We start from the raw sequence: 23,772 nt of genomic DNA, 5'->3' as shown, positions 1-23,772 counted from the left end.
TGAACAAACCGGAGAAGACACACAGAGGTAAAAGTGATGTGAAGATGTAACATGGAAAACTGTGGCTAGAAATCAATATATACTGACACTGTTGGAGGTAGAAGTGAAGAGGGACTGTTCTGAGTTCCCAGACTTCTCGCAGATTTCACAACTATGGAAGAATGAGTTTCTATTGTTTGCAGCCACCATATTCATGCATAATTTTTGTACTAGCCACCAAAACAAACATGGTATCTTATACCCATTTGATTTCATTCTTATAAGCATAAAATTAGTCTTGAAGGTACAGATTTTTAACTTTATAGACTTTAGCAAATTCTAACACTAGGAGAAAACTCAGTAACAAGAACAATATTTCTTTGGGAAAAAAAGGCTCAGTCAAGCAGAGAGACTAAATAACAGATTACATAATGTTGGCAAATACATTGTATCTGAGAAGGATTGTATGTGAATATGCATGTTTTATTGCCACAGTCAAATAACGTACCTATTGTATGAAAAGTGAAAGGTAGTAGTATCAGCATTGCAAGATTTTACTTATATATAATTGGACACAATAAACTCTTTGGAACATTTAATTTATGAAAATAAATAAAACCAATGAATTGGAAGATAATTCAACATATTGCTACAAAGTAGGAATATTTATTTCTTGACTTTTTAGTCCTGCTAGTTTTGCTTTTGCATTAAGACATCTTTTTATTCTTATTTTCATTTCCACTTTTCCATTTAAAATGGATAACCAAAAATGAAGATAGATGTCTAAGATTTCTAATTCCCAATAAAATAAATAAAAATAGCAGCTCAGAAAAAAAGGTTTCCATAATTAGTCTGAGAAATTTTCACCCATGTAGTCTTGTCCTCCAAAGTGTTTCTCTAGCTAGAGAGTGTTAATTCTGTTTCTCCAGCTTGAACTTGAAATTTGGCAGCTGACTAATCTATCATCTTTTGTGGAAGGAATATATGTATGTTAAATAGAGTAATATCAAGTCTGCTAGTTATTAAAGTGATAACCTGGGATAGTTTCTAAAAGCAAATCTTACCTCTGACACAGTTTTAGCATGGAAACGAGTTACTGCCACTGGCAGTAGAATTTTTTGAAGAGGAAATCTGAGCCAGATTTGGTGATGCACACCTGTAATCCCAATACTGGAGAGGCTGAGATAGGGGGATTGCAGGTTTGAAATCACTTTAACAAGATTTGCATCAAATTAGAGAGACTGTTTAAAAATAAAATTAAATAATATAAAAAAAAGGTTGGAAAATAGTTCAGAGGTAGATTGCCCCTGGGTTCAATTCCAATTATAAAAAAAGAAAAAAAGAAGGGAGAGAGAGAGAGAGAGAGAGAGAGAGAGAGAGAGAGAGAGAGAGAGAGAGAGAGAGAGGAAATGGAGGAGAAGAGAGGAGAGAAGAGAAAGAGGAGAGGAGAGGAGAGGAGAGGAGAGGAGAGGAGAGGAGAGGAGAGGAGAGGAGGAGAAGGGAGGAGAGGAGAGGAGAGGAGAGCCCTACCACCCAGCATTATATCCCCTCTTCACAAGGCCCTCTTCCTCTGCAATGCTCTGTGGAAGGCACCTTTCACCTGAGCATTTCTCAGACTGTAGATGAGGGGATTCAGCATTGGGTTAAAGAGACTGTGAAACAGTGACAGCATTTTCTCTTGCTCCTCTCTTTGATCAGAGTCTGGGACCATGTAAACCAAAATGGCTATACCGAAGAAGAGCCCCACCACGCAGAGGTGGGAGGAGCAGGTGGAGAAGGCCTTGCTGCGGCCCCGCTTTGACTGGATCTTTAGGATGGCCCGGAGGATGTGTACATAGGAGACGAACATTAAGAAAAGGGGACTGATTAAGACAATAAAAGAAGTAGCAAGGATGGCCATGTGATTGATCCAGATGTCAGCACAGGCCAGCTTGAGGACAGACAGGATTTCACAGAACAGATGGTTCACTTCTCGAGGCCCGCAGAAGGGCAGCCTTAGGAGGAGAATTGCATGAACCAGAGAGATGGTAAATCCACAAGACCAGGAGGCAGAAGCCAGGACAATGCACACTCTCCAGCTCATGATGACAGTGTAGTGCAGGGGGTGGCAAATGGCCACGTACCGATCATAGGACATCACCGCCAAAATCAGGCACTCTGTAGCAGCAAAAGCCAAATATAGAAATGTCTGCATCATGCATGGAGTGAAGGAGATGGTTCTTATTTGGTTCACAAGGTTTGCCAGCATCTTAGGAACAGTGTCGGAAGCATAGGAAACGTCAAGAATGGCCAGGTGTGAGAGGAAGAAGTACATGGGGGTGTGCAGCCTGGGGTCCAGGCAGATGAGTCCCAGGATGATGCCATTTGCCAGCAGGCTGAAGATGTACAACAGGGAGAAGATGCAGAAGAGGAACACTTCCAGCTCTGCACTGAGCTGGAATCCCACCAGGATGAACTGTGTGACCCATGACTGGTTGCCTTCCATTCAGTCTGTCAGTGTCAGGGAGAAGACAAAGAGAGGAAAGTCAGAGTTGTAGGATATATGAAAGTCAGATGATTGGTAATATATCTGATACTTCTTCATGTCTCTTATAATAACTAGTGTAGTTGTAGGTAAAATATACACCTATATAATACTCATTAATTAGATGAGTGGCATTTTAATCATTAAGATTAAATTATTCACATATATAACATGTAAAATAAGTATATATTATATAATTTGCTTAGTAAATAAGCAATAAACATTTATCATTGTTAATCAAGATACTGTAATTTCTTTTAGTAACTCATAGTTACAAATAGATCATTTGAAAACAATTAAAAATAGTTTGTAAAGAATACATTTAAATGAACACAATTGGAGAGATTTTATTACATCTGCAGATAAAATGTCCCTGTTTATATGTGTTTTAGTTTATAATAAATTGGATACTGAACTACAAAGAGTCATGTCTACATCATAATCCTAAGTACCTGTGAATGCTGCCCTTCTTAGATAAAGGGTCTCTGCTTATGTAAATAATTTAAGGATCTTGACATGAGATAATCCTTGATTTTATGGGTGGACCCTAATTCCAGTGATGGGTGTCCTTAAGAGATAAAGGCAGAAGGATATTTGAACAAATTGAAGAAGACACACAAGGATAAAAGTGATGTGAATATAGACCATGGGAGATGTGGCCAGAAATGAAAGAATTCAGACGGTGGCCGAGGTGGAAGAGAAGAGGAACTATTCTTTCGCTGAGTCCTCAAGGGAGCATGATTCTACTGGATTTAAGATTTCTAGAGTACTCAAGAAACTGTGAAAGAATAAATTTATATCCCTTGAAGCGACCACATTCATGATAACTATAAAAACAAAGATGGCATCTTTACACACTTTTAATTCATTCTTATAAGAATATAGTTTCAGAGAAAGAATTTTTGGAGAAACCATATTTATGTAAAATTACTAAAATTAGTCTTGAAGATGCATAGTTTCAACATTATGAACTTTTGCAAAATCTAAGAATAAGAGAAAACTCAGTAATATGCACAGTGTTTCTTTGAGAAAAATGGCTCAATCATAGAGGACAAATAACAGATTATTTAACTTTGGCAAATACATTGCATCTGGGAAAGACTCTGTAAATACTCTTCTGCAATAAAATAGTCTTCATATTTTATGGCAAGCAAAAGATAGTAACATCAGCATTGTAAAATTTAACTTATGCATGCTTGGACATAATAAATTATATCTAAACATTTAATTTCTTAAAGAAAATGTAAACAATACCTTTGAAGATAATTCAATATATTTCTATTCAATAGGAATAATTGTTTCCTGACATATTTGTCTGGCTGTTTTTGTTTCTGGATTAAGGAATCTTTCTACTTTATTTTAATTTTCACTGTTTCATTAAACATAGAAAACATGAATAATGAAGATAGATTAAAATCCTTAATCAGTTGTCATAATGGAATAAAGACAATACCACAGTAATAATATTTAAAAATTATACTTCCCAATAAAGTAAATAAAATAGTAGCCATAAAAAACCAACAGAATTTCATGATAAATCTGAGTAATTTCCACCCACATAGCTCTGTCCCCAAGAGTATTTCTTCAGCTAGGGAGCTTTAATTCTATTTCTCTAGCTCTTATTGGAAATTTTGGCAGTTGACTCATCTATTGTGTTTTGTAGTAGGAAACATATGTATGTTAAAAGAGTGGCTTTAAGTCTGATACTTATCACCATAGTGATAAACTTGAATAGTTAAAAAATAATAATACTAACATGAAAAACTTACCTCTGTCACAGTTTCAGGTGGAAAACATTTACTACCACTGACACTAGAATTTTTCTTTAGTAAAATCTTTAAGGGAGGCTTTTCTGACCATTGATATCTTCATTTAGTCTAGGTAATATGTCAAATTCTTGAATTATTTGGCTAACTTCAAATCTTTATGAGAGACAAGGTCTGGATATGCTTCTCCTTTCTGAATCCCTTCTCATGAAGACAACTGTGCCAGTTCTGGCCACCATCATCAGCCCAACTTAAAAGATGTTGGGAGATAAACAGAGGGTATTCCAGGACCCCATGTCCACAGCACAGTAGGCAGAGATTCTGGGGGTTCATGGATTTGTCTTTCCCTGATACCTGTTATGCATGCTTAGAGTCTGGAGGCAGATCTGTCAGGTGTATCATTCCTCTAAGAAGACAATGGTGATTTCTGTTGTCATACTGTTTTGTTTCAACTCCTCACAGTGGAAACCACTTCCCAGCACAGATGAATCCATTCAACTTAAGGTGATGCTAGCACTATATTTTCTCCAAGGAAAAAATCCATATAACATATCTCTAAAATGGCCCAGTAACATATCTCTAAAATGGTCCAGACTCCTATTCCTTCCACAGGCCTGATGAGGTAAAATTCCGGCTATGGCAGACAGATACACTGGACTCATTGAACCTTCTTCCAGGAACCCCAGGAGCATATACTTTATTTTATAATAAGGTAAATAAAACCATTCCTGTTTCTATTGAGAGTTCAAATTCCCAAAAGGACCATATGATATCACATCTATTTATCTTTTCCCTGAGAGATGGGGATGCTTAGAATCTCCTCTCTGCGAAACAGCAAAGATGTGTCTAATTTTCCTTAGAAAAAAAATTTTTAGGGTACTGGCAGGACAGATGTTAAATCATACTGTCTATGTACAAACTTTCAAGTATCTCAAGGGACGTGAATATGAGGAAAGATCTCACTAAATACAACCAAACTCTTAAGACTGTCATGACTTCATGGCCTCATGATTCTCTGCAATCCCCTTCTGCACAACTTGGGCATATGAGAGGCTGTGATTTTCAGTGGTAAAAGGCAGGGAACCCTGGGGAGAAATAGTTCTCCCAATTCCAGTGTATCTCCATCTGCAGAAGGACTTGATCATTCAATGAGTGAGAACTACGGTGGTCATAGAAACCATTACTGAGTGCTTACTATGCTCCAAAAAATGTGGCCCATCCTTTAGTTAATCTAGTCATTATCCCCATTTTAAAAATGTGAAGACTGTGGTTAAAATATGCTCTCAGCTATTCTTCCTGGGTGATTCATAAATTTCTGAAAGTTGCAGAGAATGTTTTAAAGATCTGTGGGATTAAAACTATTTTCAAAACAAGATTTAGACATTATTTGCTTTGCATAGATGAGAGGCATATGAGAGGCATATCCAGACCTTGTCTCTCATAAACCTTTATTCTCCCATAAACACACATCAAATTTTCTCAGAGATGACCTGATATGTGATATTACAACAAATAGAAAGGCAAAGAATGTGGGAAATATAGTTGTCCACAATGGAGCCAAACATTATTTTGAAAATCACAACAATGTGAAAGATCGACCTTTTATTTTTTCTTATAAAATAGACATATTTTATAAGATACATTATTTACATTAACCTAAAATGAAAGCCTTCAAAATGAATTAATATTAAATATTTGGCAAAGTCTGTTTTATTTTCTATTATGATAAATATCAAAAAATATTCCCACATAATGAAAACACCTACAGTGCCTCAGTAGTCTTAAAGAGTTTTATTTCAGAGTTTAACATTGTCCTGAAAGGAAAACTCACTTAAGATGATTACTGCATTAAGTCAAAAATCACCATTCTAGCAAATGTGAGGCTGACCTTCATTTAATGCCCAAAGAGAATTCATCTGACTGCTGCTGCAGCAGATTAATTAAAACATAATGTTCTAAAAGAGCCTACAACTGTAGTCTCACAGTTTCCCTGGCCAGAGTCCTGGGCTGGTTCCACTGGAGTCTGTGCACATGTCACAGGCTAAATCCAGATTCAGCTGGGTTGGAAGTCCACATCAAAGACTTGGGAGGCTCGTCCACTTCAGTGGTGGTTGGGAGAATTCGACATCTTGTGATGGTGGGGACTGAGGGCTCTAAGCCTGACTCAACTCCTTGCTGCCACTCGGGTTCTTACACACTGGTCTTCTTCCTGTTGAATCAGCTGTGGGATGTCCATTCCTTCAGACACTTCAAATCTTTCTGACTCCATCCTCTGCTGCTAGAAAAAGGAAATGTCCATATTTTGGAAGGCTTACCTGACCATCATGGTGGTAACCTCATTTTAAAATTTGTAATTTGCGAATCCCTTTACTGCAGTATCTAGTTTAGTGTTTGGCTGAATAGCAAGGATCTCAGGGGGCCCTACATAGAAAAAGCTATCTATTCTACAAAGCCTTTTCTCTTTACTACTGAGTAACATTTTCTTTTTTATAATCCATAATTTTTCCTCAAAACAATTTTATCCTATTCATAATATTTTTATAACTGTCTTCATCCCACTAAAAAGTATAATGATAGTGTCCTTAAACTCAATTTCAAAATGGAACAATTCCCTTTTTTTGTCTTACTGTAAGTGATATACTTACAATATTTTAAAGGGTTTTTTTTCTATTCCAAATTTACATGAATTAACTGCATTCATGGGAGGGCAAAGATTTAAAAAAGTATCTAAATAGCATTGTGAAATTATTTTTTTTTCTTTCCACAATTTCACAAGGTTTATTCAACACTTAAAGATTATAACATGCAGAGAATTATTAAGAAATTTGTCTAATTAAAGTTAAGCTAAGTTCAGATGTTAGGCAGCTACTTTGTCAAAGCTAATTAGCTATGCATGAACATTAAATGATATACTTCATGCTAACAATTTGAACTAAAAATTCTAACAAGTATACTAGACTAACACTTCTAACAATTTATGTCAAACAAGTATACTAGTCAATATACAAATCCTATTATTCAAGTACTTCAAATAATTAGCATTAAACAAGCTATAAACAAGCTACAAATAAGAGACAAATATAACAAACCAAGTCTAGGAACTGAAGAGGAGATAGATTCCAGAAGTTGGTCTGGGTGCTGAAGGCTGAACTGAAGGCTGAAGAGTTGCGCTGACCTGGAGTGAAATTATTGGGTTGGAGTCTCAGGGCAGACTCATTGTAACGTAAGCTGTGTGTCAAAAGGCTGCTATTTTATAGGGCTTTTTGTGGATGCTTTCAAGTGTCTTTGGCAGCTTATAAAACCTTTTCAGACACTTGTCAGTAACTACATATGCATTGATGATGTAAGTCCATCAGATGTGAAAAAAATTGAAATTAAAAAAAACCTTAAGGAACTCATAAACGACTTGTTTGGACATGTCAGCATATGGCTCAAGGCAACAGGCCTGTGCTGCAGTTGATGGTGAAAATACTTTTGATTCTGAAGAACCTTTAAAAGGTTCTCTGCAACTATTGGAAATTCATGAATCACACTGAAAGTGTAGCAGAAAATATATTTGCACTACAGTTTTTACATATGTAGAGACTAGATTAATATATAGGGTGCAACTCTAGAGTGGGTCACATTTTCTGGAGCATAGTAAGCACTCAGTAATGGTTGTCATGGCTACCACAAGTCTTCATTACTGAGTGATCAGGTCCTTCTGCAGAGGGAGATGCACTGACCTTCAGAGAGCTCTTTTTTCCCCAGGCTTCCATGCCTTTTGATCACTAAAAATCATGATCTCACACATTCCTGTGTTTTACAGAAGGATATTGCAGAGAAGCAAAGGGCCATGAAACCATCACAATTTTAAGAGCTTGGGAACTGCTTTAGTGAGATTTGTCCTCATGTTCATGACTCTTGAGATAGTGTGTGCAGATGCAGTGTAATTCTAACATCTGCCCTACTCATGCTCCAGAATATTTTTTCAAGGATAATTAGACACAATATTTGCCCTCTTTCAGGAAGAAAATCCAAAGCATCCCCATCTCTCATGGAAACAATAAATAGATGTGATTTCTATGGTCCTTTTGAGAATTCGAACTCTCTAAAGAAATAGAAATGTTTTAAGTTCTCTCATTAGTTTCCTTGAAGAAGGTTCAAATGTTGATTTTATCCTATGAAGGTATTTTATCCTATGAAGAATAATAGAAGGAATAGGAGTATTCTGTATTACATTGAGAGATACTTTTCTCAATTGCTGTGATGATAAACTAATCGTGGATGACTGAGTGAAACTCAAGAGATTTACTGGTGACTCTGATTCTTACTTTTCAGGTTACATCTACTACAAAGAACTCCTTACTGAAAGAAGAGTACGAATGTACCATTTTATATATGTTTCTTTTTGCTGTGGGCTTTTTCTAGGTCAAAGTATTTCCTTGGGGAAAATCCAATGCTAACATTGTCTTTAGTTGGAAGGATTTCTTTGGGCTAGGAAGTGGTTTTCAATGTATATTATGGTGAGATCTTGGTGTTATTCATATAGGTTGCAGCCCCTAAATGGGATATAGCTTCTTTCTTTCTTTTTTTCTTTTTCTTTTGGTGGTACTGGGGTTCCTGAAAACCCTTCTACTTCTGGGCTACACTCTCAGACCTATTTTACATTTTTATTTGGATACGGGGTCTCTTAAGCCAGTGAGGCTGGCTTCGAACCTGCGCAATCCTCCTGTCTCCGCCTCCCAAGCGCGGGGATTACAACTGTGCGCCACCACGCCCAGCTGGGATATAGCTTGTTTCTGATTTAAATTGCTGCCTGGCATGAGGACATTCATAATGCAACAGTAAAAATTATCAATTTCCCTCGAGAATGTCAATAAGCTACAAAATCTAGGAGATTCCCATATGTGTTCTTCTGCCTCTGCAAGTAAGATGAAGAGACTTTGTTCTATAGCTATACTGGCTTCTGTCTGCATCAAAACAGCCAAACGACGCTGTTGGGTCAAGTACAAGCCCTTTCTAACACAGGGGCCAGGAAGTGCATGGAATTACTTGTTGAGTGTGCATGCCCAATTTCAGTTAAGGCATCCTTGCATTTCCAGTCTCTGTCCCATTCTCTGTCCTCCTCCTGGAAGAGAATTACCTGTAATCTGCTTATGTTAATTAACACACCCTTTCCCTCAGAGTCCTCATTTTAATTCAGCTTGTTTCTTCTACCTACATGGATACCTGTTTTCTCTGTGGCTCTTTTTTTCTCTTTAGAGGCAACCACCGTTCTTGTTATTGTCATTGCGTGGTAATGTCTGAGAGCAGTTAGGGTATTGATTAGTTGTCCCCAAAATATTGGGCTTTCCATAGTAGCATTTGATAAAAAGTGTCCCACCAAGACATAATTTGAATTTGCCATAAAATGTTCACTGACTTTTAATCTCTCAAGGCAAGGCCATTCCCGAGGATCACATAGCTACCAGGTGAAAGCAACACTTTATTTCTATCAGAGGTCCAGTGTTTTCTATTCTGCCTATAGTGTTCTACTCACAAATATATAGTCGTGTGCCTGTGCAAAGTGTCCTATGACATGCTAGAAATGCAGCTGGCATATTTTTGTCTGTTATGAGCAAGGATCTTCCTGAGCATTTGATCATCAGTGTTTAGACTCATAGAGTGATCCATCAGCTGAGAAGTGTACACCGCCTTGTATGGCCAAGGGCAGAATATTTTCCAAGAACTCATTCCCAAGTAATGTTCTTTGTAGTAGGCATAATCTGAAAAATAAGAATCAGAGTCACTGGTACATCTCTATAGTTTCACTCAGTCATCCACAATCAGTGTAGCTTATCATCAGAGCAAGAGAGGCAAACATATCTTGTCGCGTCCCTAAGGCTCCATCCTGCAGAGCCCTGGGAAAAAACACACAAATGCCGAGTCTGCTGATGATGCTTCTTCTTTTAATGCGCCCAGCAAGCAAATATATATATCAGTCTCATAACCCCTCCCTCATCACCCCACCAATCCCAAGCTTCCCACAGCTAGGGCATGCACATTTCTAACCCTCTCATAGGCGGGCTGGTGGTAGCACGAGGCGCTGCGTCACTGATCATCCGTAGGGTGCCTGATAGGGCTCACTGCGCAGGCTCAGGGCACCGCCAGCCTCGTGAGCCTTGTGACTTGGCAACATGCCTAGGCGCCATCTTGAGCCACCGCCCCATCCCGGTCTAGCCGAGTGGGCCCCGACAATATCTCAATATAATACTATTAAGAATTGCAGGCTTCAATTGACTTAGGTTCCTAAAGCAAGGGTAGATTTGGCAAACATAGTGCTCCACCCTTTGGGGAAGATGGCATAACTGTGATAAAAGGCTTTCATTCTTTAGCTGTGAACCAAGATTTGGAAACATTTACTGTGATGACCATTATGTGACTTCTGAACCTTGCTGTACCTTGAAGATTCTGGCAGCAGGCTCTGCAGATGCCATACCTGTTCATCTGTACTGTTGTGGAGCCTCGACTTCCTCCCCTCTCAGTGCTTGTGCTAAATGACCCCATTACTTTTTTTTTTTTTTTTTGGTGGTACTGGGGTTCCTGGAAGCCCTTCTACCTCCGGGCTACACTCCCAGACCTATTTTATATTTTTATTTGGAAACAGGGTCTCCTAAGCCAGCGCGCTTTGAACCTGCGCAACCCTCCTATCTCCACCTCCCAAGTGTGGGGATTACAAGCGTGCACCAGCATGCCTGGCAATTTTTAAAATATTTAATAATGCCAACTCAGGGACAGAAAATTATTTTTTTTCACATTTTTTTCTTGAAGGAAACTACATCTTCAAGTTTACTTTTTAGTATGATGATATTAAAACAAGAGTTAGCAAGTAACTGTTCCTGAACCAAGTTTGACCAGCTGCCTATTTTTGTAAATAACATTTTCCTGGAAAATATGCATTCCCATTGCTGCTTTGGTAAGAGTTGAATCATGACTGAGACAATGGTTCTCAAAGTCCTAATATCTACTTGTGTCTCTTCATAGGAAACATCATTAATTATTAATCCAGAGTATATGCACCATGCTCTTATTAGCGCATTCTGACTTTGGATAATCTGAATAAAATCTTAGCTAGAATTGAATTTTCCCAATAAAGGACTTATATTACCAATAATTCTAATAATAAAGTGTCTATTAAAATTTTAGACATTTATTTCCAGGCATGGTGGCGCACACTTGTAATCCCAGCATTCGGGAGGCTGACACCAGAGGATCGTGGTTTGTGGATAGCCTCAGCTACTTAGTGAGGCTCTCTGCAACAATGTGAGACCCGGTTTCAAAATAAAGAATAAAAAGTAGGGCACGAGTGTAGCTTGGAGGTTGAATGCCTCTGGGTTCTATCCCAGGACCCGGAAAAAAAATTAGACATTTTTGCAGGCATAAAATAGTATCACATGAATTTTAATTATAATTTTGTGTTGACTAATATTATATGCCTTTTAGCCATTTTTATTTTTGTAGAAGTGCCTATTTATGTGCTTTGCTGATTTTACACAAATTGTATGTCTTTTTATTATTGATTTGTAGGAGTTCTCATGTACTATACTTTTATGTGTTCACATATATACTATGAATATAATCACTTTTTCAAATATTATATGCCTATCCACAATCATGAAGACATGCATCTACTTTTCTCTCAAAGACTTTATATCTTCAAGTTATAAGTAGAGGTCTCTAATATTTGATTTAAAGGTAGTATTTATTCTAGTAAAGGTAAAAAATGTCAACTACCATATTTCACAAAGCATAATCCTCTCTCCATGCTGTTTATATCTCTTACATTGGTCTCTCTTTGCACAGCGCCCTCCTCAGGGCACCCTTGACCTCTGCGTTCCTCAGGCTGTAGATCAGGGGGTTCAGCATGGGGTTGAAAAGGCTGTAAAACAGGGAAAGGATCTTCTGCTGCTCCTCAGGGTGGCGGGACTTGGGGGTCATGTACATAATTATGGCGCTACCAAAGAAGAGGCCGACCACGCAGAGGTGGGAGGAGCAGGTGGAGAAGGCCTTGCTGCGGCCCTCCCCTGACTGGATCCTCAGGATGGCGACCAGGATGCGCGTGTAGGAGACCAGAACCAAGCAGAGGGGCCCCACTAGGATGAACACACAGGATGCGAAGATGACAAACTGGTTGAGCCTCGTGTCAGCACAGGCCAGCTTGAGGACGGACAGGATCTCACAGAAGAAGTGGTTGATCTTATGTGGCCCACAGAAGGGCAACCTCAGGATGAGGACTAAATGGATGAGGGAAAGGAGGGAGCTAAACACCCAGGAAGTGGCAGCCAGGACAGTGCACACTCTCCAGCTCATGATGACAGTGTAGTGCAGGGGGTGGCAGATGGCCACGTACCGATCATAGGACATCACCACCAAGATCAGGCACTCTGTAGCAGCAAAAGCCAAATATAGAAATGTCTGCATCATGCATGGAGTGAAGGAGATGGTCCTTATTTGGTTCACAAGGTTTGCCAGCATCTTAGGAACATTGTTGGAAGCATAGGAAACATCAAGAATGGCCAGGTGTGAGAGGAAGAAGTACATGGGGGTGTGCAGCCTGGGGTCCAGGCAGATGAGTCCCAAGATGATGCCATTTGCCAGCAGGCTGAAGATGTACAACAGGGAGAAGATGCAGAAGAGGAACACTTCCAGCTCTGCACTGAGCTGGAATCCCACCAGGATGAACTGTGTGACCCATGACTGGTTGCCTTCCATACCCCACCATCGATCTGTCAAGGACAGGGAGAAACAGAGAAAAATAAGTTAAAATTAGATAAATTCATCTCAAATGGGCTCAGAGACATATTACATACTTATTTCTATTTGACAGCTTTTCCACTTTCCAAAAGCAATGTCTGTTTTTAATGCATTATGAAATAAATGTAAACATTAGCTGTGTCAAAAATTATGCGTATGATTCCATATACCCTCATTTAGATTCAGCATTTCTAATATACTCTTATTATCTTTTAATTTTTCTATGTGCTTATTTTTTGATACACTTAAAATTTTAGTGTTGATATAATTTCCATTTATCCATACATTATTTTTTTCAACAAAAAATATTGCATTCACTCAACTAGATACAGTATAAAGTAAATATCAGAAAATTTATATTTACTAATTTCTTTCCTCTAATATTATTCACACACACACACACACACACACACACACACACACACTCATCATCCAAGACCTAACAAAAAGTACATATTAAATTTATTATTCATTGTCTTTTGTTTCGTTGCATCTGGAATACACAGCCTTTTTGTGATTTTTTTCAGACATTGATATTTTGAAAGATGTGCCATAGTTTTTGGTAGAATATAATCAAATTAGGACTGTATGGTGTTTTGATTCAGAGTATTTACTTTTTACAGAAAAATTCTTCCTTGGATTATGAGCAGGTGCACAAGGCTAATTTTCCTATTAGTGGGATAAACCTAACTTGAATCAGTTGGTGAAGATGATAGTTCCAAGGAATCTCTACTACATTTCTCTAATTAATTTCTGGGACATTGATTAAAATATTATATATAGATCTTGCTTCTCTTAAAGGCTTTTATGATCATGCCTGATTCAGTTATTAATAATGATGGTTGAAAGCATCTCATATAATCTATAATTGTTTTTACATTTAGCTGTTGGTAATTATGTATATGAAATATTCTATCTATGTGTGTTTAACCACTCATCTTCTATCTATCATTATAGACTCATGGACTATTTTCATTCAATGACTTATTGTTCATTATTATTATTTTAAAATAGAAAATATCAGTGTAGAATCAGGAATTATTTTATTAAAAAGCAACTTGCTTCTTGTTGTTTTGCCTAATTTATTACATGGAATAGAATTTGGAACATACTATTGAACAAAGTAAAAATCAACTAAGAGTAATAATTCTTTTTTAAGATTATTAATCCATAAACATGTTTGTTTGAGGATAATATTTATTGGCATTAAAATAACTTTTTACTTTAAGTTCAATATTGCAAACAACTGAAGAATTATTGCTAAGAAAGTGAACTTCTTTATGATGTATTATTGCTAGATTTGATACTCAATTTTTTAGATGTGGACCCTCCAAACTTGTCTCTTTGTTATTTTAATTTGTTTCCATCATTTCTGAGCACTTATTTTTATGAAAGAATCATATTTAGATTTTATTGGACTTTTAATGTTTTATACTTTATCATGATGATTTTTATTTTATCATTATATATCATAACTTTCTGGTATCATTTAAGTAAGAGCATAAAAATTGGGAAGTATGTAAACTGTTACAGAGGATCATACATTATCATTGTTAATAATTAAATACATTTATTACTGTGCATTTATTTTTATATATGTTATAAATTTAAAATTATATGAAAAGTGTTATTTATTTGTGGTTTTGCCATTTAGAATTACCACATGAACAACTTTGCATGTTAAAATTTTTATCTATAGCATACTTTAAACAAGTACACATTGTACTCTTACATTCAAATACCGATGTTGTATATTATTTTATCATTAGATCAATTTCAACACGCTTTTATCATTCAATTATATATAGATAAATATATACTTACTATTGATTTTTTTCACAAAATCTTATAGATTTCTACGAAGCAGAGAATGGATTCTCATTAGTTATATATTAAATTTCTTATAATAATAGACACAATTTTGGTATTTATTAGTACCTGTTTAATATCAAATGAATTAATTTTTTAAAAATAGAGAATTTTGAGCTTCCACTTGGGATATATGAGGTATAGGTAAATGCACATTTTCAGAATTTTCAGACTGCATTTGACTTGGAAAATGCCTATGGGTCTTTCAAATATTCTCTGCAGTTACTCAGTGTGTCTATCACTGTCCTCACTGCACAAGCATGCAGCAGATTTATACTGGAGCCATAGTCCTCCTGACTGGAAGGGTTTTCTTGCATGTTTTCAACAAGTTTTGATAAGGACTATTTGCAGCTTGCCTGGTCTTGCCTAAGCCCCATTTAAAGTCCAGTTGACAGGGGGCCTGTAAAGATGGTCTTTTCTATTCTAGCAAAATAGAGGAGACTCATAAGGGTAGGCTGCTCAGGAAATTTGTGCATGTGTAGGCTTGGTCAGCAATAATGATTAAAAGAGTTAAATTCTCACTATTAAGATACAGACAACCCTTGAAATAAGATCAGACACGAATAGGCATTGATAAAAAATGTCGTTTATCTGAATGAAGATGGCACTTCACCAGATAATGATTGGTAATATATCTGATGCTTCTTCATGCCTCTTATAATAACTAGTATAGTTGTAGGTAAAACATACACCTATAAAATACTTATTAATTAGATGAATGGCATTTTAATCATTAAGATTAAATTATCCACATATATATAACATGTAAAATAAGTATATATTATATAATTTGCTTAGTAAATAAGCAATAAACATTTATCATTATTAATCAAAATATTGTTTCTTCTTTAAAAACTCAGTTACAAGTGGATCATTTGAAAATTTAAAATAATTTAAAATAGAGTTTGCAAAGAATATATGTAATGAACACAATTGGAGAGATTTTATTACATCTGTAGATAAAATGGCCCTGTTTATATGCATTGTAGTTTGTAATGAATTGAATGACCTACAAACAGTCATGTCCACATCGTAATCCTCAGTACCTGTGAATACTGCCTTTCTTAGACAGAGGGTCTCTGTTTATGTAATTAATTTAGGATCTTGACATGAGATAATACTTGATTTTATGGGTGAACCCTAATTCCAATGATGGGTGTCCTTAAGAGATAAATGCAGAAGGATATTGGAACAAACTGAAAAAGACACACAAAGGTAAAAGTGATGTGAATACAGACCATGGAGAGACATGGCCAGAAATCAAAGAATTTGGACAGTGGCCAAGGCAAAAGAGAAGAGGAACTATTCTCCCTCAGAGTCCTCCAGAGAAAGCATGGCCCTACTGGATTTTAAATTTCTAGAGGACTCCAGAACTGTGAAAGAATAAATTTATATCCCTCGAAGTCACCACATTCATGATAATTTTTGTACTAACTATAAAAACAAAGATGGTATCTTATACTGACTTTGAGTTCTTTCTTATAAGAATATAGTTTCAGAAAAAAAATTTTGGAGAAACTATATTTATGTAAAATTACCTAAAATTAGTCTTAAAGAAACATATTTTCAGCACTATGAAGTATTATAAAATTCAAGACTAAGAGAAAACTCAGTAACATGGACAGTGTTTCTTTAAGGAAAAATGGCTCAGTCAGAGACAACACATAACAGATTATTTAATTTTGGCAAATATATTGCATTTGAGGACTCTTTAAATATTCTTTGCTGCAATAAGATGGTTTTCATATTTTATGGCAAGCAAAAGATAATAACCAGCATTGCAAAATTTAACTTATGCATGCTTGGACATATAAATTATATCTAAAACATATTTAATTTCTGAAAGTAATAGAAACAATACATTAGAATATAATTAAATTTATTTCTATTCAGTAGGAATAGTTATTTCCTGACATTTTTGTCTGGGTTTTTTTGTTTGTTTGTTTGTTTGTTTCTGGATTAAGGAAACTTTCTAACTTTACTTTCATTTCTACTGTCCCATTAAACATAGAAAACATGAATAATGAAGATAGATTAAAATCCTTAAGCAGTTATTATAATAGAATAAGTACAATACCACAGTAATAATATCCAAAATTTCTATTTCTGAATAAAATAAATAAAATAGCAGCCAAAAAATAACCCAACATAATTTCATGATAAATCTGAGCAATTTCCACCCACATAGCTCTGATCCTGAGAGTATTTCTTCATCTAGGGAGCTTTAATTTTATTTCTCCAGCTCTTATTGGAAATTTGGCAGTTGACTCATCTATTCTGTTTTGTACAAGGAAACATATGTATGTTAAAGAGTGGATTCAAGTCTGATAGTTATCACCATAGAGTGATAAACTTGGATAGTTAAAAAAAATACTAACATGAAAAACTTACCTCTGTCACAGTTTCAGGTGGAAAACATTTACTGCCAGTGCCACTGGAATTTTTCTTTAATAAAATCTTTAAGGGAGGCTTTTCTGACCATTGAATTTGATATATTGGCCAATTTCAGAACTTTATTCAGAGACAGGGTCTGGATATGCCTCTCCTTTCTGAATCCCTTCTCATGAAGACAGCTGTGCCAGCTCTGGCCACTACTATCAACCCAACTTGGAAGACATTGGGAGAGAAACAGAGGGCATTCTGGGACCCCCTGTCCACAGCACAGCAGGCAGAGATTCTGGGGATTCAAGGATTTGTCTTTTCCAGATACCTGCTATGCACACTTAGAACCTGGAGGCAGATCAGTCAGGAGTATCATTCCTCTGGGAAGGCCATGGCCATTTCTGTTGTCATACTGTTCTTTTTCAACTGCTCACTCTGGAAACTACTTCCTAGAACAAATAAATCCCTTCAACGTAAGATGTTGTTTGCACTGGATTTTCCCCAAGTACAAAATCCAGAGAGGAGCAACATATCTAAAATGGTCCAGACTCCTACTCCTTCTGCATGCTTGATGGGATCAAAATTTCCACTATAGCAGGAGGAAGCGCTGGACTTGTTGAACCTTCTTCAAGGAACCCCAGGAGCATAGCTTTTATTTTATAAGAGAAATAAAAACATTCCTGTTTCTATTGAGAATTCAAATTCCCAAAAGGACTGTGTTTTATAACATCTATCTTTTCCCTGAGAGATGCTTAGAATCTTCTGTCTGCAAGACAGCAAAGATTGTGTCTAATTGTCCTTGGAGAAAAAATTCCAGGGGACTGGCATGGGAGTTGTTAGAATCACACTGTTTCTGTAGAAACTTTTCAAGAGACATGAATATGAGAACAGATCTCAGTAAATACAGTATGCAGACTCTCAAAACAGTTATGACCTCATGACCTCATGTTTCTCTGCAATCCTCTTCTGTACAACGCAGGCATGTGTGAGGCTGTAATTTTCTGTAGTCCAAAGGCAGGGCACCCTTGGAAGAAATAGCTTTCCCAGTGTCAGGGTATGTTCATCTGAAGGACTTAATCATTCAATAAGTAAGGATGATGGTGGCCATAGAAACTATTACTGAATGCTATGCTCTAAAATTATATCCCATCCTTTTAGTGCACTCTATATGTTAAACTAGTCATTGTCCTCATTTTACAAAAATAAAAATGTAATTAAAATGTGCTCTCCCCTATTCTTCCAGGATGATCCATGACTTTCTGAAAGTTGCAGGGAACATTATAAGATCTGTGTGATTAAAACTATTTTCAAAATACAATTTAGTCTATTTGCCTTGTTTTTTAACCTTCGTTCTCTCATGAACACACATACAATTTTCTGAGGTGACCTAATGACATTACAACATATAAGAAGCTAAAGAGTATAGGAAATGTAGTATAGAAAATGATGCCTACCATAAAACCAAATTTATTTTGAAAATCACAACAACGTGAAACATCTACTTTTTATACTTTCTTATAAAATAAATATATTTTATAAAATATATTATTTATAATATCCTATAGTGGAAACCATTAAATGAGTAAAAATGAAATATTTGGCAAATTCTGTTTTAATTTTTATTATGACAAATATGAAAAAAATATTCCCACATAATGAATATATCTATACTGCCTCAGTAGATTTAAGAGTTGTATTGTCAGAGTTTAACAGTGTCCTGAGATGAAAACACCTAAGAAGACTATTGCATTAATTGAAATATCACCAATATAGCAAGAGTGAGGCTAAACTTCATTTGGTACCAAAATTGAATTCGCTTGTCTCTGTTGTAGCAGCAAATTAATTAAAACTTAAAAAAGCCTACAACACTCGACTCACAGTTTTCCTGGCCAGAGTCCTTGGCCAGTTCCACTGGAATCTGTACAAGATCAAAGGCCAAACCCCAATTCAGCTGGGTTGGCAGTCCACATCAAAGACTTGGAAGGCTCTTCCATATTCAGTGAGAGTAAGGAGAATTTGACATCTTGTGGGGCGGGACTGAAGATGCTGAGCCTGACTCAGCTCCTTGCTGCCACTCTGGTCCTTACTCACTGGTCCTCTCCCTGCTGAATCAGCTGTGGGATGTCCATTCCTTCAGACACTTCAAATCTTTCTGACTTCCTCCTTTGCTGCTAGAAAAAGGAAATGTCTACATTTTAGAAGGCTCGTCTGACCATCACCATGGTAACCTCCTTATTTTAGGATCACTTGTTTGCAAATCCCTTTACTGCAGTATCCAGGTTAGTGTTTGGCAGAATAGCAAGGATCTCAGGGGGCCCTACAAAGAAGGCTATCTACCCTACAAAGCCTTTTCTCTTAACCAGAGTAATATTTTCTGTTTTAAATCTACAATTTTTTTTTCTCAAAAGAATGTTATCCTACCCATGCTATTTTTTTTAACTTTCTTCATACTGGTAAAGAGTATAATAGCATCCTTCAACTTAATTTCCAAAGGGAACAATTCTCCTTTTTTGTCTTATTCTAAGTGATATATTTAGAATATTTTAAAGTTTCTTTCAATTCCAAATTTGTATGAATTAACTGCATTCATGGGAGGGCAAAGATTAAAACAAGTGTCTAAATAGCATTGTGAAAATGGTTTTGATTCCACAGACCCTTTAAAAGTTTCTCTGCAAATATCAGAAATTCGTGGATCACACTGAATCTCTAGCTGAGAATATATTTGAACTACAGTTTTCACATCTGTAGAGTAGGGATAGTGACTAGATTAAAATGCAGAGTGCAACTCTAGCATGGGACACATTTTCTGGAGCATAGTAAGCACTCAGTAATGGTTGTCAGGGCTACCACAAGTCTTCACTACTGAGTGATCAAGTCCTTCTGTAGATAGAGTTGCACTGGCCTTTGGAGAGCTAGTTTTTCCCAGGGTTCCATGCCTTTTTTTTTTTCATTAAAAACCACAGTCTCATATATTCTTGAGCTTGACAGAGGATATTGCAGAGAAGCAGAGGGCCATTAAACCATAACAATTTGAAGAGTTTGTGTACTGCTTTAGTGAGATCTGTCCTCATCTTCACGACTCGAGAAAGTTTGTGTAGAAGCAGTGTAATTCTAACATCTGCCCTATCCATGCCCTAAAAGTTTTTTTTTTTTCAAGACAATTAGACATAATCTTTGCTGTCTTGCAGAAAAAAAGATTTAAAAAGCAATCCCATCTCTCCTGGAAACAATAAATAGATATGGTATGGTCCAATTGGGAATTTGAACTCTCAAAAAAACCAGAAATGTTTTTATTTCTCCTATTCTAAAATGAAAGCTATGCTCCATAGGTTTCTGGAGAAAGGTCCAAAAAGCCCAGTGAATGCTGGGGATTTTATCTTATGCAGAATAAAAGAAGGAGTAGGATTAGGACTATTCTGCATTACATTGAGAGATATTCTTTGCTCACTTGCTATGATGATAAACTAATTCTGGATGACTGAATGGAGCTGAAGAGATATACTGGTGACTCTGATTCTTACTTTTCAGGTTACATCTACTACGGAGAACTCCTTCCTGAGAAAACAGTAGGAGTCCACCATTTTAGATATGTTTCTCTTTTCTGCGGGCTTTTTCTAGGTCAAAGTATTTTCCTTGGGGAAAATCCAGAGCTAACATCATCTCATCACTATATATATATATATATATATATATATATATATATATATATATATATATTTTTTTTTTTTTTTTTTTTTTTTTTTTTTGCGGGTCTGGGAATGGAATCCAGGATCCAGGGACATTCTACCTCACAGCTATAGTCCCTGCCCTACTTTTTATTCTTTATTTTGAAACAGGGTCTCACTAAGTTGCGGAGGGCCTCATTAAGTCACTGAGGCTGTCCATGAACTGCGATCCTCTGGTCTCACCCTCCTGAATGCTGGGATTACAAGCGTGCACCGTGCACCACCGCACCTGGATTAACATCATCTTTAGTGGAAAAGATTCCTTTGGTCTAGGAAGTGGTTTTCAGTGTGGTATATGGTGAGATACTGGAGTCATTCATATAGGTTCCCAGGCCCTAATTGTTCTGTAGCTTATTTCTGATCTTAATTGCTGCCTGGCATAAGGAAAGTCATAGTACATCAGTGAAAATTATCAGTTCCCCTCAAGAACGTTAATAAGCTACAAGACCTAGCTGATTCTCATATGTGTTCTTCTGCCTCTGCAAGTAAGATGAAGAGACTTTGTTCTATAGCTATACTGGCTTCTGTCTGCATCAAAACAGCCAAATGATCCTGTTGGGATAAGTACAAGCCCTTTCTAACACAGGGGCCAGGAAGCACCTGGAATTATTTGCTGAGTGTGCATGCCCAATTTCAGTTACAGCATCCTTGCATTTCCAGTCTCTGTCCCATTCTCTGTCCTCCTCCTGGAAGAGAATTACCTGTAATCTGCTTATGTTAATTAACACACCCTTTCCCTCAGAGTCCTCATTTTAATTCAGCTTGTTTCTTCTACCTTCATGGATACCTGTTTTCTCTGTGGCTCTTTTTTTCTCTTAGAGACAATCACTGTTCTTGTTATTGTCATTGTGTTGTAATGTCCTGAGAACAGTTAGGGTATTGATTAGTTGTCTCCAAAATATTGGGTTATCCATTGCAGAGTTTGATAAACAGTGTCCCACCAAGACATAATTTAGTCTGAATATGCCATAAAATTCCCAGTGACTTTTAATCTCTCAAGGCAAAGCCATTCCCAAGGATCACATAGCTACCACGTGAAATCCACACTTTTTTCCATTAGAAGTCCAGTGTTTTCTACTCTGTTATTAGTGTTTCATTCTCAAACATACAGACAAGCATGTGCCTGTGCAAAGTGTCCTATGACATGCTAGGAATCCAGGGGGCATATTTTTCTTTGTTTTGAGCAAGGATCTTCCTGAGCATTTGATCATTAATGTTTAGAGTTATAGAGTGATCCATCATCTGAGAATTGTACAACAGCTTGTATGGCCAGGTCCAGTATAGTTCCCGTAAACCCGTTCCTAAGTGTTGTTTTTTGTAGTAGACATACCTGAAAGGTAAGAATCGGAGTCACTGGTATATTTCTAAAGCTCCATTCAGTCATCCACAATCAGTGCAGCTTATCATAGCAAGAGAGCAAAGCATCTCTCAATATAATACTATTGAGAATTGCATGCTTCTATTCACTTAGGTTCTTAAAGCAAGGGTGAATTTGGCAAACACATGGATCCACCCTGTTATAATTGTGGAAAAGTCTTTCATTGTCTAGCTGTGAACCATGTTTTTGGAACATTGACTGTGATGACCATCATGTGACTTCTAAACCTTGCTGTACCTTGAAGATGATGGCAGCAGGCTCTGCAGACTCTGTACCTGTTCATCTGTACAGCTGTGGGGCCCGGAACCTCCTCCCCTCTCAGTGTTTGTGCTAAAAGACACTATTAGTTTTGTAACTTTCAATAATGACAAATCAGGGACAGAAAATTATTCTTTTCACATTTTTTCTTGAAGGAAACTTTCTTTCTTTCTTTCTTTCTTTCTTTCTTTCTTTCTTTCTTTCTTTCTTTCTTTCTTTCTTTCTTTCTTTTTTTGGTGGTACCGGGGTTCCTGGAAGCCCTTTTACCTCCAGGCTACACTCCCAGGCCTATTTTATTTTTGAAAAGAGGGTCTCTTAAGCCAGCACAGCTGACTTCGAACCTGTGTGATTCTCCTTTCTCTGTCTCCCAAGCGCGGGGATTACAAGCGTGCGCCACCACGCCCAGCGGAAACTATATTTTCAAGTTTGATTTTAGTATGATGATATTAAAACAAGAGTTAGCAAGCAACTGTTCTGGACCCAGTTTGACCAGCAGCCTATTTTTGTAAATAAAATTTTGCTGAAAAACTGCCATTCCCATTCACTTACACATTGTCTATAGCTGCTTTTGTCAGACTTGAATCATTATGACAGAAAGATGGTTCTTGAAGCCACAATATCTACTTGTGTCTCCTTATAGGAAACATCACTAATTATTGATCTGAAGGATATGCACTATGCTTTTATTAACTCCTTTTGACTTTAAATAATCTGAATACAATATTTTCTAGTATTGAATATTCCCAAAATGTGGAATTGGATTTCCAAAAATTCTAATGATGAGTTATCTATTAAAAAGTGTCTATTTTAGACAGTTAACCAAGGCATGAACTAGTAGCACATGGTAATTTTAATTATGATTTCGTGTTGACTAACAATAGCAAGCATTATATTATATATCTTTTAGCCATCTGTATTTTTCGTAGAAGTGCCTACTTATGTGCTTTGCTGATTTTACACAAATTATGTATTATTTTTATTATTGGTTTGAAGGAGTTCTTCCCTTGTATTTTAGTTTCATTTGTTCGATATGTACTTTGAATATTATCACTTAATCTGTGGGTTCTATTTCTTGTTTCTTAATGATTACTTTATCAAACTTAAACATTTTATGTC

General features: G+C 36.6%; 2 protein-coding genes across 2 annotated transcripts; both read right to left on the bottom strand.

The window, feature by feature from the left end:
* Positions 1 to 1,531: 1,531 nt before the first annotated feature.
* Positions 1,532 to 2,464, bottom strand: LOC308266895 (olfactory receptor 2A2-like; the record flags this gene model as incomplete). Its single annotated transcript, XM_080701275.1, has 1 exon — positions 1,532 to 2,464. One exon carries the CDS (start codon positions 2,462 to 2,464, stop codon positions 1,532 to 1,534), a length of 933 nt encoding a protein of 310 aa, XP_080557401.1.
* Positions 2,465 to 12,069: 9,605 nt separating this feature from the next.
* On the bottom strand, positions 12,070 to 13,002 carry LOC308266996 (olfactory receptor 2A5-like; the record flags this gene model as incomplete). The annotated part of the gene is made up of 1 exon (XM_080701409.1): positions 12,070 to 13,002. The coding sequence occupies one exon, from the start codon at positions 13,000 to 13,002 to the stop codon at positions 12,070 to 12,072; it is 933 nt and encodes a 310-aa protein (XP_080557535.1).
* Between the last annotated feature and the right edge of the window lie 10,770 nt (positions 13,003 to 23,772).

Source organism: Muscardinus avellanarius (assembly GCF_963383645.1).
Source record: "Muscardinus avellanarius genome assembly, chromosome: 9".
Lineage (NCBI taxonomy): Eukaryota > Metazoa > Chordata > Mammalia > Rodentia > Gliridae > Muscardinus > Muscardinus avellanarius.
Note: the sequence above shows the minus strand (reverse complement) of the source record. Positions and strands in the feature narration are given on the sequence as shown.